The 16,634-nt window shown below is 43.0% G+C and overlaps 1 protein-coding gene across 5 annotated transcripts in view; it reads left to right on the top strand.

The window, feature by feature from the left end:
• ADHFE1 (alcohol dehydrogenase iron containing 1) overlaps positions 1-16,634 on the top strand; it is a 29,337-nt gene that overhangs the window by 5,668 nt on the left and 7,035 nt on the right. Inside the window, exons 1-13 of one of the 5 annotated variants that reach the window (XM_036232813.1) lie at positions 2,124-2,161; positions 2,416-2,569; positions 3,960-4,006; positions 5,346-5,399; positions 5,578-5,732; positions 5,882-6,078; positions 7,520-7,597; positions 8,845-8,950; positions 9,619-9,771; positions 11,574-11,672; positions 14,050-14,128; positions 14,299-14,395; positions 16,410-16,567. In XM_036232813.1, coding sequence (XP_036088706.1) covers positions 2,551-2,569; positions 3,960-4,006; positions 5,346-5,399; positions 5,578-5,732; positions 5,882-6,078; positions 7,520-7,597; positions 8,845-8,950; positions 9,619-9,771; positions 11,574-11,672; positions 14,050-14,128; positions 14,299-14,395; positions 16,410-16,567 — 1,242 coding nt within the window. In that variant the 5' untranslated portion in view covers positions 2,124-2,161; positions 2,416-2,550. Of the gene's footprint in view, positions 1-2,123; positions 2,162-2,415; positions 2,570-3,959; positions 4,007-5,345; positions 5,400-5,577; positions 5,733-5,881; positions 6,079-7,519; positions 7,598-8,844; positions 8,951-9,618; positions 9,772-11,573; positions 11,673-14,049; positions 14,129-14,298; positions 14,396-16,409; positions 16,568-16,634 lie in introns of those variants that run through there. The other 4 variants (XR_004954593.1, XM_016152900.2, XM_036232814.1 and 1 more) reach the window with 4 other exon arrangements.

Raw genomic sequence — 16,634 nt, 5'->3', positions numbered from 1 at the left:
CAAAATTTATAGTCTCCAAGCAGACGGAAATGGGAAGGGGGCTCCAGCAACACAGTCTGATAAGTTTTAATGGGGAAAGAGGCACAGGTCCTGTGGGCTACAGAGAGAGTGTGTCAGCCCAGGGCCCTGGCCTTAGGGAAGTGACATCTGACTTGACATGAGAAAGCACCTAGTTACCCAGAAGAAGTCTGTTCCAAGCAGAGGAGATGACAAGGACAAAATTCTGGAGGCGAGAGAGAGAGAGAGCGTGGTTGATGAAAGGACAAGAACCAAGTTCATTTTTCCAGAGCTCAACCCCAGAGATGGAGGGAATGAAGGGCCGGGCTGGAGAGGTTAGTGGGGCCAGTGAGGCAGAGTCAGATCTGAACTGCATCCTATGAGCCACAAGCAGCCACCGAAGTACTTTTAAACAAGAGGGGACATCATTGGAAATATGCCCCTGGCCACAGTGTGGCAAAGGTGGAGCTAAGAGAAACCTGTTAGGAACTCTAGTAATCCAGACGAGAGAGGACAGCAGAACCAGAGAGTGGCAGAAGGCCCCAGAGAAGTGGATGGATTTGGATAGAGAAATATTTGGGGCCTTGATGCGTGTTTGGCTCTAAAGGGTGAGGGATGAGCCCAGGATAGAAGCCAACATTTAAGGAATGGGCAGAGTGGAAAAGAAGCCAGAGGAAGAATAATTAGAGGAAACCCAGGTGAGCAGGGGGTCTGGAAGCCAAGAAGAATGTTTCAGCCACCCAAGGAGGGTGGCCCACAGTGTTGGCTGCTGTGAGAGCAGGCGCTAGGAAGTTTCTGAGAAGTAACAACAGGAAAGCTGGGACTCATGGAGACAGCAGCCCGATTTCAGAATGCCAAGGAATGTGCGGAAGACAAAGAAATGAGGCCAGTGGATGGCGGCCAGGAGGGGAGAGCCAGAGAGAGAGCAAGCAGGGAAGGGGGTGGGGGAGGGCAAGAGGCCGGACGTTTTAAGCATGAAACTCTTAAATCCGATATGCCAAGGATCGAGTGAAAGGGAAGACTAGGAAATACAGGACAGATGGAGGTCTCAAGACCACAAGAGGGCATGAGATTCAAAGCACGAATAGGAAGGAATAGAAATGAACTGAAGTAGCCTCCAAGCCTGAAAAATGGGGAAAAGACAGGGTAGGGGTGGAAGGAAGTGTGTACTCCCAAGGTCCTGAACATTGGAAAGCTTTGAGTTTGATTTTTAATTTTTCTTCCCTTTGCCTCCCTTTTCTTGTCCTTGGAGGGTGCAGAGTCCACCAGTGAAGGAGAACGCCTTGGCCTTGCCTACTTCCATTTCTCCCGCGGGAACCTGCAGCTGGATCAGACCAGCTGGGAAACTCTTGGCACTTGGCGTTCTCAGCAGCGCCCACGAGGTGGCAGCCTTGATTCATGGCGGTGCTCACCACCGCGTGCTTTTGACTTCCCAAGTCTCAGTTTTGGTGATCATGACCACCACTGAGTTCATCCCTTCTCCTTCCTTCCCCATCTTCCCCCTCAGATGTTAGATATTTCCATTCCAAATTCGAATGGGGAAAGGAAGGTTATACACTCAGATGTCTATGGGAACTCCACTATGACAAGGTCCTCTGGGCAATAAATAGAAACACAAAAAACTTCTTGCCACGCTCAAACACCAAACAGGACAATGGAAACCAGTTCTTAGAAGAACAGGCCAAGCCATCCTAGGAGAGGGTTGGGGCCCGGGCACGGGGAGATGAGGTGCATGAGTGTTGACCTATGGGTGAGTTTGGTCAAAGCTCCTGACCTACTAAGACCTGGGCCCTTACTGAGACCAGGGGCCCCATCTTTTTTACACCCTGGATTTTATCAAGTCCAGGGACCCCATCTTGGACTTGCTTGTATTCCCAGAGTGCTCATCCCAGCTCCCCATAGGCATTTATTAAGTACTGCTTGAATAATTCATGAAAGAATGAGCCTACAGCACTGTCCAGGGCAATTTCTGTTTTTTTCTATGTACAGTGTTTGCCAACAGCTATTAATTACTTTGATAGCATCTTAAGACTAGACTGCAAAGTGAGTTACATTCAGGTTTCCTCGCTTTTGCTTTTCTAGTTTCACTTTATGTATTTTTTTTCTTTTCTTTCTCTTTTCCCTAGATGCCAGTGCCCAACTCATTCTCATACTTATTCACAAGGTAACAGTACAATTTGTGTTTTTATGTTGGCCACAGTTTTTTTCACAGTTGGCACTTACGATACACTTGGGCAAAGGGTAAAGCAAGAAAATCAAGGGACGTAGGAAGGTTGATAAAAATGGGTGTCTTCTCATTTGAAATTGGTAATGTGTATTGTAGCTCCGGTTGTCCGATGTGAGCTGAATGTATGCTGCTGATTATATATTTGGCTCAAATATATATTCAGTACTATTTGTAATGTTTTTCTGTTTCAGATAGAATGGTATGCCAAAGCTGAACGTGGCGGTGTGGATAGGGTTTTCAGATTGTCTGAATTCATCAAACAGAATTAATCAAGATGAAATCTTTGGAAGTTTCAAATACATCTCAAAAAAGAAAGAGGCTAGAGAATGAGGTGGTTCCTAAAAGGTGGAAAAAAAAAAATTTGTATCAATTTTTAAAATGACATTCTGTTTTTTAATAATTAAAAATAATGACAAAAGTTTTCAGAGTCCACAGACATCTTAATCCTTACCGGTTCCATTGTCCACAGAGCAGCAGGAAGCTCATTGGAGCTTCAGCGTGTCCTCAGAATGTCACATGCATCACTGGCACAAGCACTGATTTCACCTCCTAGAAGGAAAGGTCAAATCTAAACAGCGTGGTGAGAGGGAGGCCTGCCTTGCCCGGATCCTAAGCAAAAACCTGTTGAGAAGCCTGTTAGGGAGTAGAACTGATAATCTGGCTGAGGGCTTTGCCTGCCGCTGGAGTGACTCACACTTGAGGACAAGCCAAGGGGCCTGTCGTTCATTAACGGCCATCTACCCAGCAGGAGCATCCCCAGCCTTTCAGGCCCTCACGAACATATGCAGAATTTTGTCTTCAGCTGGTTTTCTTCATTTCTTACTCGGTTTCAAGAAAGAATCAGGACTGTCCTATTTGGCAGAATAAAATTAATTATTTAGGGAAAGATAACCTCGCTGTTTAATAGGACCCAATTTATGTCTTCTCCCAAACTTTAATCACAGGAGTAATAGATTATTTCTTTAACACCAATAGGGATCAAAGAAATTTGAATTTTCATTAAGGATACTCCAGCCCTCAGGTAACTGAAGGTAGATCGTCGTCTGGTTATGGTCTCTTTTTCTTTAAAAAGAAAAAGTAGTGAAAAGTGTTTTGTAGACATTTTATTTAATCTTCTGGCTAACCAGAACTGATGAAAAATAGTAGATAAAAATGAGGATAAAATTCACTTAGTGGGGCCCTCTTGTTCCACTATCACAGAAAAATTATTTTTTCCACAACTAAAACTGGATGCTTTGCAAAAAAATATTAGTTTATATTTTTCAGCAAATTTTACTAAGAAAACTGAATTTTTTATACGTATAAGTTTGAAAAATAGAACTATCTTACTATGTTAAGTAACCTCCATGGGAAGAAAATCTTAAACAAATGATCATGGTGACAATAAGAGGTATAAGCAGAACTCTAATGAATTTACTAATGGTTGTTCTCTAAAATAACTCTGGAGTCTAGAGGATTTTTTCCTAAAAGATTTTTACACATTATGTTTTCATAAGTATTTTTTAATTTCAGTGAAGATACTTTATTTTCACACAGTCAGCATCAACTTAACATTACATTGTCTTAAAATGCAGATTTAATTTTAATATGCAACAATGAAACCTGAAAAATATATTTTAGGTAAGGCTTCGAGAGAGATGCTTATGTTCACTGCTGGGATACCAATTTACTGTCAAATAACAATATTTTGCCTTGTTTTTGAGGCCTACTCTGATGCTAAATTTTACATTTCTAGCCCCTGGATTTTCACCTTCTGGGAAAACAACAGATTATGCCTTTGAGGTAAATTTAATCAATCCTTTATTTCTTTTATAAATGACCTGAAAAAAAAAATATGATTAGGATATCTTGCTAATACATTATCATCTCATTTGAAATCTGTAATTAGTTGATCCCTAATTTCATGATATGATCAGGAACTATTTAGCCAAGCACCTTGTTAGAATAATGGAATATAAGTTTTTTGATAACATGAATAATATTTAGAATACTGTCTTCTGTATAGCCATTAAAATAGGACAGGTTCCTGGTTCTACAAACTTTCCAACTTATTATATATGTTGTATGTTAAGTCTTCTTTAGTTTTGAAATTATAACAATCCCAAAAGATGTCCAAGTAATCTTTTGACACAAAAATATAAAAACAATTAATTCTGTAATTACATAATTATTTGTTTAAATACTGTCTCCTCCTCGTTCAGGAGCGATAAGTTAAATACCAGCAGGGGCCTGATAGCAAACCATGCGTGAGCAGGCTGGGTGAGGACGGTGCTGAGTTTAATAGGCCTATCTGAAGGGTGCAGCCTCCACTCCCCGTGTGACTGCTGCCCCACAGCAGGGCAGGCCCCGTGTTGCCCAGTTATCCAAGAGAGAGCAGACAGTCACACTGGATGTTTTTAATCCTGGTTTTTAAGAGTTATTAGCCAATTCAAACATAAAAAATTTAAACATAACATGGATCAAACAAAACATATTTTTGGGCCAAAAGTGACTCATCACCTATCAATATAAAAGCTCTTCTCTCTTCTGTAAACTTTATGAGGCCATGTTTCCCTTGTTTGTAACTGTGTAACCAGAGCCTAGCACAGTGCCTAGAACATAGCAGGCACTCAGTAGCATTGGGTGGGTGGGAGGATGGATGGATGGATAGATGGATAGATGGATGGATGGATGGATGGATGGATGGATGGATGGATGGATGGATACATGCATGCCAGGGTAGTAGGATAGATGAATGGTTGAATGATGAATGGTTAGCTGAGTGAATGAAAGGATGAAAAATACAAGAGGAGTCAGCAACATTTAAATTAGAAAATAAGATGAAATTCGAGAGATAATTTAGCCATGGAGGCAGCTAAGGGAAGGCAGGCATTTCAAGCTGAGGGAACTACTGAGAGTTTGTGAAGTGTGTGAGAAAAGGTACGTGATTCCAATGTGACTAGAGGCATGGTTTGCTTAAAGCAGTTCAATGAGTCTGAAGCCTGATGGGGGTGACCTGGGAGGCCATGCTGCAGAATATATACTTTATTCTCAAGACAAGGAAGAACTATTTCAGGCTTTTAGAAATGAAATGACCAAATCTCTAATACACCCATTACCTAAATCTTTTTTTGTTTTTCAGATGGCTGTTTCAAATATTAGATACGGAGCAGGGGTTACAAAGGAAGTAGGAATGGTAAGTATTTAAGATGTTTAGAGGCTATTATAGAGGTTACATATCTTTTTAAAAAGTATAACTTGACGACAGTTGAGTTCTTCATTTTTAAAAATGTTCAATGTTAAGGTTGCCTGAAGTGTTTATTACATTTCTAATGCCATTGAACTTAACTTATAAGTTATTTTTGTTATTGTAGGACCTACAGAACATGGGTGCTAAAAATGTTTGTTTGATGACAGACAAGAACCTTTCCCAGCTCCCTCCCGTACGAATAGTTATGGATTCCCTAGTGGCGAATGGTATCAACTTCAAGGTTTATGATAATGTGAGAGTAGAACCAACTGATAGAAGGTATTTTATTATTATTATTATTGCTTACTTTAAATGGAAGCTGACATGTATCGCTGTTTGCTTAAAACTTGACCCAGGTCGCTCATAATGTCATGGCAATTTACTTCTGAAAAATATGACATAATTGTTTTTCTTTTCCCTTCTCCAAGCTTCATGGAAGCTATTGAGTTTGCCAGAAAGGGAGCTTTTGATGCATATGTTGCTGTGGGTGGTGGCTCCACCATGGACACCTGTAAAGCCGCTAACCTGTATGCGTCCAGCCCTCACTCTGATTTCCTAGATTATGTCAGTGCCCCCATAGGGAAGGGAAAGCCTGTGTCTGTGCCTCTTAAGCCTCTGATTGCAGGTAAACACTGTTCATTTGCTTGTTCATTTGTTTTATTTTGCAATTGTCAAAAGGCCTTAGGAAAGATGCAAGCCAGGATTTTTAGGACATGTGTTTCCAAAGCTTTCTGATTTCTCATGTCAGTGTAATGCTCTGTTGGGAGACCAAAACAGGTAGCAATTCATTTATGTTTAAGTTCTGATCTTCATTATTACACAGATAGAGACAATTTGGGTTAGTGGCAGGAAAGACTGCAGATTAAAGCTAAGAAGACACTATGGGAGGAAAGGAAGAAGGTCATCACTGGCTTTTTATTAGATCACAGGTTAGTCCGCTAAACCTTCTCTGTTTTGTCCCAATTGTCCAGCCACTGTGGAGTTTAAGGGGAGCATTCGCTATTATTTTTCTGGTGTTGACTCAACCCTTTCTTCCACATAACAGCTCTCAGCTGACCTGAGGCTTTGTCTCTGCCCTGGGACATGTGGCCAGCATGGCCACATTACTGTGGGTGACATCTGCTCTTTGGCTGCCCGGGGCACAGACATGCAAATCCAGATCAGAATAGCTTGTCTGTTTTACACAGACATTGAGATCTTTCTGTCTTTTCTTCCCTCTCATTTTATGGCTGTTAGCTTATTACTATTTAAAGTTTTATGGTTAAAATACACTAACTAGTAACTGGAAAATATCAGTTAAAGTCTTGTCCTCTCTCTTCCCCCTGTCTTCTGCCCCCATTGTGAATGGGCCTTGTGACGGGACAGGAGTGAGTTGATGGCAGATGAACTGCTTTGATGTGAATGAGCAGTCAGCAGGGAGCAGCATAATTGATGTCTGGTAAATGGAACCCTCTCGTGAAACTGTGTCGGCATCACACGGAGGGGTGATTAGTAAAGTTTAGAAACTTGACAGAACTACAAAACCATAAGCCCAGCAAAGGCAAAGCGTTACTATGCTTGCTGCCAAGAGGGAATAAAGATGTCTTTTAGAGAGGCAAATATGAGTTTTCTTCCTGGAGATGCTGAGCAGCCTTTGTTTGAATACTCAACTGCAGCTGCCTGAGCTCTGGCGCTGGAGGAGCCCGAGGTTCCCAGAGTTCCTCACTGTTCATACAGAAACAGACATCACGCATACACGCATAACTGCATGTGCGTTAGCACAGATGTGGACATTATGCACACGTGTTAACACAGGTACAGCTATCACACATCAAAATGCACATGCACGTCACACATTCATGCATTCAGAGCAGGCATGGGCAGGGCACCCTACATGCTAAACATGCATGTTAATGCAGACACAGGCATGCACGTGAAGCATACATGCATGTTGATAGAGTTACAGACATCGGACAAGCAATGAGGGCAGCAAAGCTTCCCTCTCTAACCCTGCTCCTCATTTCCTAACGCTAATTATCTCCACTTTATTTATATGCTTTAGTAAAATTAATATTATTTTGTTCAAGTCCCAACTACTTCGGGAACTGGGAGCGAAACGACTGGAGTTGCCATTTTTGACTATGAACACTTGAAAGTAAAACTTGGTAAGAACTTTGCCCAGTAACTTTTTTTTTTTAATTCTATCTCTTACCTTTTACTCACACCTCCTTTTCTTTAGTCCTAGTATTTAACAATCAAGGAGTTATGATGGAGTTAAGGGGAGGGGATATACACATAAACGTTTTATTGCTTTTTCCAAGTATATATAAAAATATGAAACAGTCTAATAAACTTCTTGTTGAGAATCACCTAAAAAGCATATTGAAATGCCAGGAATCTTGATTGGCCATTTTCCTGCCCAGATTAATGACTGTACGTCAATGATAAATGATTATTTCCTTCCTTGGACATCTTTTATAGATATATATTTTTAAGTCTGTTTCATTCAGGTATAACATTATATAATAAAATGCATAATTTTAAGAGCCTGGTTTGGTGGATTTTGACAAATATAGACATCCGTGTAACCACCACCCCAACTAAGATACACAATAGCCCTATCTCTCCAGTATGTTCCCACCTGCTCCTTCCCAGTCGCTCCCTCCAGCCCCATGCCCGAGTAACCACGCTCTCTGCTTTCTGCCTTCTTTGTCATTTTTATCCGACTCTCAGCTCAGGTGGTCGAAATGGCCCTCTCCCTGAATCTGGCTCAGCATCCTTCTTCCAGGCCTCCGTAGCGGAATAAATTGACATCCGACCACACATTTATAGTAACGCCTCTTTTAAAATTAAATTACATTGTCCTTTGACATTGTTAAGATAATAATAGTTACCAAAACTTAAATTCTACCTTACAGTTCTTTAAGACTTTTCCATAATGATATCTCATGTGGTCCTTAAAACAGCTCTGTGAGGGATGGAGGCCCTGTGACTATAGTTTGATCTCGAGAACTCAGAGAGGCAAACTGACTTGCCCAAAGACACACAATAAGTGGCAGAGCAAGGACTCAACCCAGTGGTGTGCTAGGAAACCAGCAGTCTGGAATGAATTAAGTGAATACGCCCTGATTTGTAGTATTGGCCAGTTTCTGCGGCGTAAATACTCCTGCCGGGCCTGAGAAGAGTCGCTCACCCTCGGCTCCCACGGACCGGCAGGAGCTTCAGCTCCACGGGAAAACCTGGCTTTCTGCCTCCACATCTCTTTCCACGGCTCCTTGCTACTTCCCGACGTGAGAAGGAACCTTATCTCACATTTTTTAATTGTTTAGGATAACTCGCTATCCTAAAGTTATTTAATGCTTTTCAATGGAGTCTCGCCACCTACAGCCTCTACTGACTACCCCTGTCGCAGGCATCACTTCGCGAGCCCTGAAGCCCACGCTGGGGCTGGTGGACCCTTGGCACACGTGGCACATGCCCGGCAGGGTGGTCACCAACAGCGGCTTCGACGTGCTTTGGTAGGTACGGGCACCCCCCACAGCGGCCTTTTCAGTAGCTGGGTCTGCGGACACTCTTTTCTTGCGGAGAGTCCTTGCTAAGCATTTATCGATTCGTACTCCACGGCGACCCCAGCATGAGCTATGATCATCCCCTTTCCTAGATTAAAATAATATTGAGGCCATAAAGACGGGTGAGTAGGTGAAGCCCTGGGCGAGCCATAAACCTGCTGTTCAGGATGGACGGCCCCAGCCGCAGCTGTGGCCACAGGGACGTGGCAAAAGCAGTCGTGGGAGCGGGCATGCCTCTGTAGCCACCTTGACCGGGGACCGCCCAGGGCCACCGCAACCTGGGCGGGAGCTGACGGTCCCTGGGCCGGACCGTGCTCACCCTGTCAGCACCTTGCATACACCCTCGCTTTGCCACGGCTCTGTGCCAGGCGTGAGAGAGAAGTCACTCTGAGATGTTGAGTTACGTGCCCAGAGTCTTAGGCAAGCTCCCTCGGCTTCAGTGTTTCTACCACAGCCCGTTGTCGGCCGGAGGCTGACTAGTGGGATGCACTGTGCTATGGCTGCTACACAGAGTATCTGCAATGGAGTGAGTGCATTTTTAAGACAGTCTGTAATCTGAATAGAGGCAAGGAGGAAGACGATGTTTCCATCTGTGTATTTTAAACATTTCTTGCTAGCCACGCCCTGGAGTCTTACTCTGCCCTTCCCTACCACATGAGAAGCCCCTGCCCTCCAAATCCCATTTTTCGGCCAGCCTACCAGGGCAGCAACCCAGTCAGCGACATTTGGGCCGTCCACACACTGCGGATCGTCGCTAAGTATCTGAAGAGGTATGTCATCCAGAGGGGACAGAAACGGAAGGGAAAAACCACATTCCACCCTCACATCAACAGTGGTATGTCAGATCCTGAGATGTCCTGAGCAAGTCTCTTCACCAAAAGGTCAGTCAAACGGACACAGAGAAGCCCCAGCAGGTTTTCGGAAGGGCGGAAGGGATGGGCAGGGAACCATGTGAGGACAGAGGGAAGATGGAACCTTCAATCCGAAGAGGCAAAGGCTGTGGGGGGACAAAATAGGGGACCCTAATTTATGAAAGATGCAGGTAGACACTTTAATCATCAAAACCCCAAAAGCAAAGCTAAGGGCAGAGGAGAAGTCCTTGGAGATTTGGCTACCAAGGGCAGACCAGAGAACCACAGAGGCGGATGCTGGCTGTGCCCATCCAGGCCCGGTGCAAAGTCACATGGAACCGACCCAGTGAGCACACTCACTCACATGAGCTAAACTTAAGAATTAAATGTGTGGAGTTGCCTGTCCCGAGAGATATAAAGGCTTCCTAAAAGGTTATGAAATTTATGAAAGACATAGTCATAATAGGCTCCCGAGAGAGCGAAGATATACTTGGAGATGAATGCTGATTTCTGAGACATGAAGACATGCCAAGTCAGACTCACTTCTGTACTTATACACAAAGGAGGGAAAGAACATGGCTCAAGTGAGCCTCGATGTGAGCACGGTGCCTCCTCTGGCCTTGACCTGGAAGCTGCACTGGAGAGGGCACTTTTGTAGTAGAGCAGGGGGAAGGGACACAGAACTATCACGGGCTCACAGCCGCCATCAGGGAGCGCGGCAGCATTTGACGGGGTAGAAGCAGATCCAGATAACGGTCAGCCAGCACGTCTGGCAGAGAGCGCAAGTGGGAGGCGAGAGGTTAAAACGGACAGAGGAAAGGCTGAACCTCAGTCACCTACTGTTTCATCTTATTATTCAGGAAATACGGAACACTGAGTTTTAGAAAGGAGACGCGAACACCTAACCATTGCGGAGGAAAGGGGGGAAAGACCGTGGCACCCATTTCATAACAGGAACGCTTACTCCAGGCAAAATCCTGAAAAAGCAAGTGAGCAGCGGTTCGCTGGGCAGACTTACGCTTCCTCCCCAGGGCAGGGTTTCAGAGCAGTGCGTGCAGGAAGGCCACGCTGCATCCGAAAGGGGCCTTTGAGAATTTGTTTTTCCAAAGTGGCACTGGGGACATATAGAACAAGCAAAGGCTTGTCCTATAGTAACACCCACTTCCACAATAATAAATATTAAAGTAATATGCGCAGTTTGCATGGATAACGAAAGAATCCTCCAGTGGGTACATTTTAGAGCAGTGTCACAGAGAGAAAGATGGCTGGGCGGGCTGCGAGTATCCTGCAGGTAGCCCCAGGCGACAGGGACTCATTTCAGTGAACCAGTCTGGGCCCAGTGCATTCTGAGTATATGTTTACTCTAAGTCCATTCACAACTGCATTCAAGGTCATTGACAAATGAAGAAGAAGAATGAGTCTCAGGGCACTTTGCTCGGCAGCTCTCACAATCCAAGGGTCAGTGCTTTGCTTCCCTGGGCACTTTTATCATATAAACAACCTGACAGCGGATTTATTATGCCTCTGCTGAAACCATTGATGAGGAAATATGTTTGTCTCCAGTTTTCCTTTAGAAGACAAGATGTCGTTTGAACAACTTGCCTAATTTTTCTTCCTACTGAGTAGCATTTATTTTACAGATCTTTCCCTAAGGCAGCTCTTTATTCGGTTGGTTATGCCAATGTTGATGTGTTATTGTTAGGTATTTATGTCACCCACAGGGCTGTCAGAAATCCTGATGATCTTGAAGCACGGTCCAACATGCACTTGGCAAGTACTTTTGCTGGCATTAGCTTTGGAAATGCTGGTGTTCATCTGTGGTGAGTGAATTTGGGATTTTATTTCTTCATCTAAGCCATTGGTTTGAAATTTTTTAACATGTTTATAATTTAAGACAGGTGATAAGATTTAAACATGCTATAGAAAGAAGAAAGTTAATTTAGAGTCCTGGAATATCTTCTTAATTAAAATGTTTATTAGGTCGTAGATTTTTTGGGGGGTGGGGTGGAGAATAGCTTTATAGAGATATAATTCACACACTATATAATTCACTCGTTTAAAATGTATAATTGAGTGGTTTTTAGCATATTCATGGTTTTTCCAACAATCGGTTTTAGAACATTTTATCACCCAAAAAAGAAATTCTGTCCTCCTTGGTTGTCACCGCCAATCCTCCCATCCCACCAACTGCTGATCTACTTTCTGTCTCTATAGATTTGCCTATTCTGGCCATTTCACATAAATAAAATCATATAACGTGTGGTCTTTTGTGTCCAGCTTCTGTAACCGAGCATAGTGTTTCCATGGTTCACTCAGGCATGTATCACTATTTCATCCTTTTTTATCGCCGAATGACATTTCATTGTATGGACAGGCCACATTTTATTTATCCATTAATCAGTTGGTGGACATTTGAGTTATTTCCACTTTTTGGCTATTGTGAATAATGTTGCTATGAACATTTGTTTACAAGATTTTCTATGGACATATGTTTTCATGTCTATTGATTATGTAATTGAAAATTCCACCCCTAGGAGTGGAATTGCTAGTGTTTCTAGGTTTAAATTTTGAAGAATGTCCAGACCGTTTTTCACAGCAGCTGCACCATTTTACCTTCCCACCAGCAATGGACGAGGGTTTTGATTTCTCCACATCCTCACCATGTGTTGTGGATTTTTAAAACCTCAAATGCATATTTTTTTTTCTCCTAATCTCTCACAAATAGAGAGAGATCGGAATCTTTGTCAATAGCCCAGAATTAACCTGTTTGATCAGAACTTTGTTCGTATGTCGCCTTAAAAATGAATACCAGTGAACGCTGAGAATTAAGAATAGGCCTTTGCTACAGGGAGAATACAATGAAATGGTCACCTCCAAATTCCGCTGCTGAGAGGAGCAGAGGTTGTCACCACCGTTCTAAAAATCAAGTGAGCAAAATCTCCCCAGGGCTTGAAAAACATTTGTCCCCTGTGACCCACTAATGCTATTTCTAGGAATGTTGCCCCAAAACATAATCATGATATGATCACCGAATTTCCTAAGAAGGATATTCACCTAAGTGTTATTTATAATTGAAAATTTTGGAAACAACCTAAATTTCTGACAGTTTTCAAATGGTTAACTAAAGTGCAATAGTCAAAGAATAAAATAAGGCTACTAAAAATAATTTAGAAGAGTATAAAATAATATGGGAAAAAAGTGTACAAAATGTTTACAATGTTTACATAACACAAACAACATTGAAAACTAAATACATGGTATGATCATAAATTAAAGATATACATAAGAAAACTAAAAGGAAATATTCTATAATGGTTATCTTCAGAATAGATAATTATACGGTTCACCAAAATATTTTATTTTTCTATGAAATGTAAATCTTTTGATGAATAAGCACAAAGTCATTCAATAACCCATATCAGTAAACTTACAGACCATTTTACTATCATAAAACATTTTATTTTCAATATATTAATTGTAACTATAGTAATTTTTCACAATGTGATTCTTTTGAATCATCTATTAAACTATAATACTATCTTATTTGTTCACTAAAAACTCAAGAGGAAATGAAGAGTTTTTCCATTAAAAAAAAAAAAAAAGGAAACTCCTCACAAATAGAAACCATGATGCCTTAAAAGACTTTCAGGTTAGAATAACCATTTATGACTCAACTCATTTATTAGTATGTAACATTCAAAAGGATATGTCAGTTATTGGTGAGACAGATCATTGGCAAGTCAGGCTTGCATATCTTATAGCACATCTTGGCTCATAAAACTCCCATGGACATCTCTCTCCTCGTCAGCTTATGCAGGAGCATGCTGCCAAAGCATCACAGAGCAAGATAGAAAACACATGTCCTGAAGCTTATTAAAGAAACTTAAAAGTGAATTTTCAGTTTCTTTAAGATCATAAGGTTAACCAATGTGTTTGGGGAGTAACTTCTGCATTTTAATATCTTATAGTTCTATGAGCATTTGAATTTGAACATTTCAGAGATTTTGTTATAGATAACACCAAATATTGAATGCCTAATAATATATCTTTAAATGAAAGAAAACAAAATATGTATCTTTGTGAAATAATAGGATCATCGAGAGACTGCAAAGGGCTCCCCCGTAAGGATATCTTTGTAGTGTTAATTTGAATTTCTGATATCTGCCTGTCAACATAAAGACTTTTTTTCTTTTCTAGCCATGGAATGTCTTACCCAATTTCAGGCTTGGTGAAGACATATAAAGCAAAGGATTATAATGTGGATCACCCACTGGTGGTAAAATTATAATAAGTTTTTTAATTAACTCTTATATTCCTTGTAATTGCCATAAACGTATTTGTCAATTCTTGCTTGCTTGGAGTACTGGATAAGGTAATTGACTGTCTAGACCGTGCGGGTCGAAGACCGGCTTCGCCCCATCGGCCCCGTGTTCCGTTTCTCCGCAGCCTCACGGCCTTTCTGTTGTGCTCACCTCCCCAGCGGTGTTCACTTTCACGGCACAGATGTTTCCCGAGCGGCATCTGGAGATGGCAGAGATACTGGGTACGAACCATTATTCGTAAAGCTGTGAGCCACACGTGTGGGGTATTTCCTAGGGTTGCTTCGGAAGATAAACCATAAAGGATAATGCTAAAAAAATGTTGCTTTGAGATAGTTTATTAATCAAATGTCAGTGACCTGCCCGAGTACTTCCGGAAAGCTGGGAATGACCACAGACGTCCTTCCGCAGTGCCGCTTCATCCCTCGCTCCTCTCCCACACTCCCACGAGTTTGTTGGCGCCCTCCCCCTCCCCGAGTTCCAGGCACTGTGCTGGGATTGCTCGTGAAAGGGGTCCAGGGCGGAGAAGCAGTGCTGGGGGCTTGGTTTTTCTAGCACGCGACGCCTACTTTACCAAGGATCTTGTGTCCCTTTTACCTTGGGGTCTAGGGATGCTGTTCAGCCATCTGTTGGATCTCAGATGTCTTTGTAAATATGCAAACGATGTAAATGGACAGGAAACCAAACAATAGCAGGCTAGATGTATGGTTAATGGTAAAACCAGAGAGAACTTAGAGCTGACATTCCAGATCACCAACGAAATTACTGAGAAAGGGATTCCCTTTGTTAGACAAAACCCAGGCCAGTAGAACCCACTGATTCTTTCTTCTTATATAGGAAATTTGTTTAATATTATTCTGTAGTTAGTCACTAAATATTTTGACTTCTTATGTAATCTTAGATTTTCTTAGCTGTATGCTAATGTATTCTCTTTCCTGCCCTCTTTTTTTTTTTTTTTTTCTAAAACACCGTGTAGGAAAACCCAGAGATTTTGATGGTGCGTTCTATGGCAATAATCCCAGGAAAATAAAAATCTCATAAACCTCACGATCTATGTCACCATTTCACCCACTGCATATTGTAGCTGCTGCTGTGTAATATAGACTGGCCTTGTCAGGCAAAATTTACCTTCCAACCAGCTGCTCTCCCAACTATCCCTGTATCCGGTCCTATTTATACTTTTTTCCTGGTTTACTGAAACAGTTCTCACTATCCTAGAAGAGAAAGGTTAAAACCGATTTAATAATACGTTTTGGTGTGGAGGCGAGCCGTGCATTCCAGTCTCCTTTTGAACAACGCAGGGAAAGTGGGCTTCGCCAGCAGCATGAGGCATTCGGGGTAGTACCTAATGCTGCATTCCATTCGTAAAGTGCTTCACTTCCTGGCAGCGAAGGTGTTCAGCCAGAATACAAGGGAGCAGGCGTGCCAAGGGGTGCGGATCAGGTCCCTTTGTCCGGGAGCTTTCGCTGCCACCCTGACTGAGGGCAGAACCCCCTGGCCCTTCCAGATGCGCCTCCATGATTTTGTGTACTAATGATGTCCAGGTCCTGCCCTCTCATATCTCCCACCCTCGGCACCCTTCCTCCCCTCCACCAGAAAGATGGTCATCTACATATTAAATATCGTTTTCTGAGCGTCTTCATGTTCTTGGTTCTTGGTTATGGCTATAGACAGGAAAGACTTCCTCTTCGGGCCACACACAACTCATTTTGGTCACTTTCCTCCTTTTCAGCAGTTAATGTTGGAGTTTTTGTACTTATATATCCATATCTCACAAGGCGTTTTTGCAGAGAGTTGGTCTTCCTTTCCTAAGACGTTGCTGTGAGGAAAGGCGATGACCGCGTGTACCTCTAGATGTCAGCAAATTCCAAGCCCCCGGAGTTACTTGCGCCGTGTTTTCTGCTGCAAGCCCTCTTCCTTCCTCATCCAAACACCAGCCTTCTTTCTTAGTCTCCTTCCTGTGCCCCTTGTCTTGGCTCTGTTCCTCTTCTTCCCACCCCACCAGGGGCGAGCAGCTCATCGGGAATGTGAGAGCCAGGATAGCTGCCCCAGCCGACTTCTCTCCACACTGGCCCAGCCCATCTGTCTTCTGTGGGGCTGAGCACGGGGCTGGCCTCCATGTGGAGGCACAGTGGTGTCCTTGTCCTCAGTGTCGGGGAGCCAGCAGTAGGTTATCTATCAGCTCTCTTGTGACTGAGCAGCACCCAGGGCCTTCCACCCGTGCTTTGTGTCTTCCAGGAGCTGACACCCGCACGGCCAGGGCCGCGGATGCTGGGCCTATTTTGGCCGACACGCTCCGGAAATTCTTATTTGATCTGGATGTTGATGATGGCCTAGCTGCCCTTGGTTACTCCAAGGCCGACATCCCCGCATTAGTGAAAGGAACGCTGCCCCAGGTAAGAGACGCAGCGCATCCTCGCTTCCTGCTGGAAGCCCAAAACAGCAGGGGGGACATGCTGACAT

The sequence above is a fragment of the Rousettus aegyptiacus genome, unplaced genomic scaffold (genome assembly GCF_014176215.1).
Source record: "Rousettus aegyptiacus isolate mRouAeg1 unplaced genomic scaffold, mRouAeg1.p scaffold_m13_p_15, whole genome shotgun sequence".
Classification (NCBI taxonomy): Eukaryota; Metazoa; Chordata; class Mammalia; order Chiroptera; family Pteropodidae; genus Rousettus; species Rousettus aegyptiacus.
The sequence above is the reverse complement of the archived record's forward strand: the minus strand, read 5'-3'. Positions and strand labels throughout refer to the sequence as shown.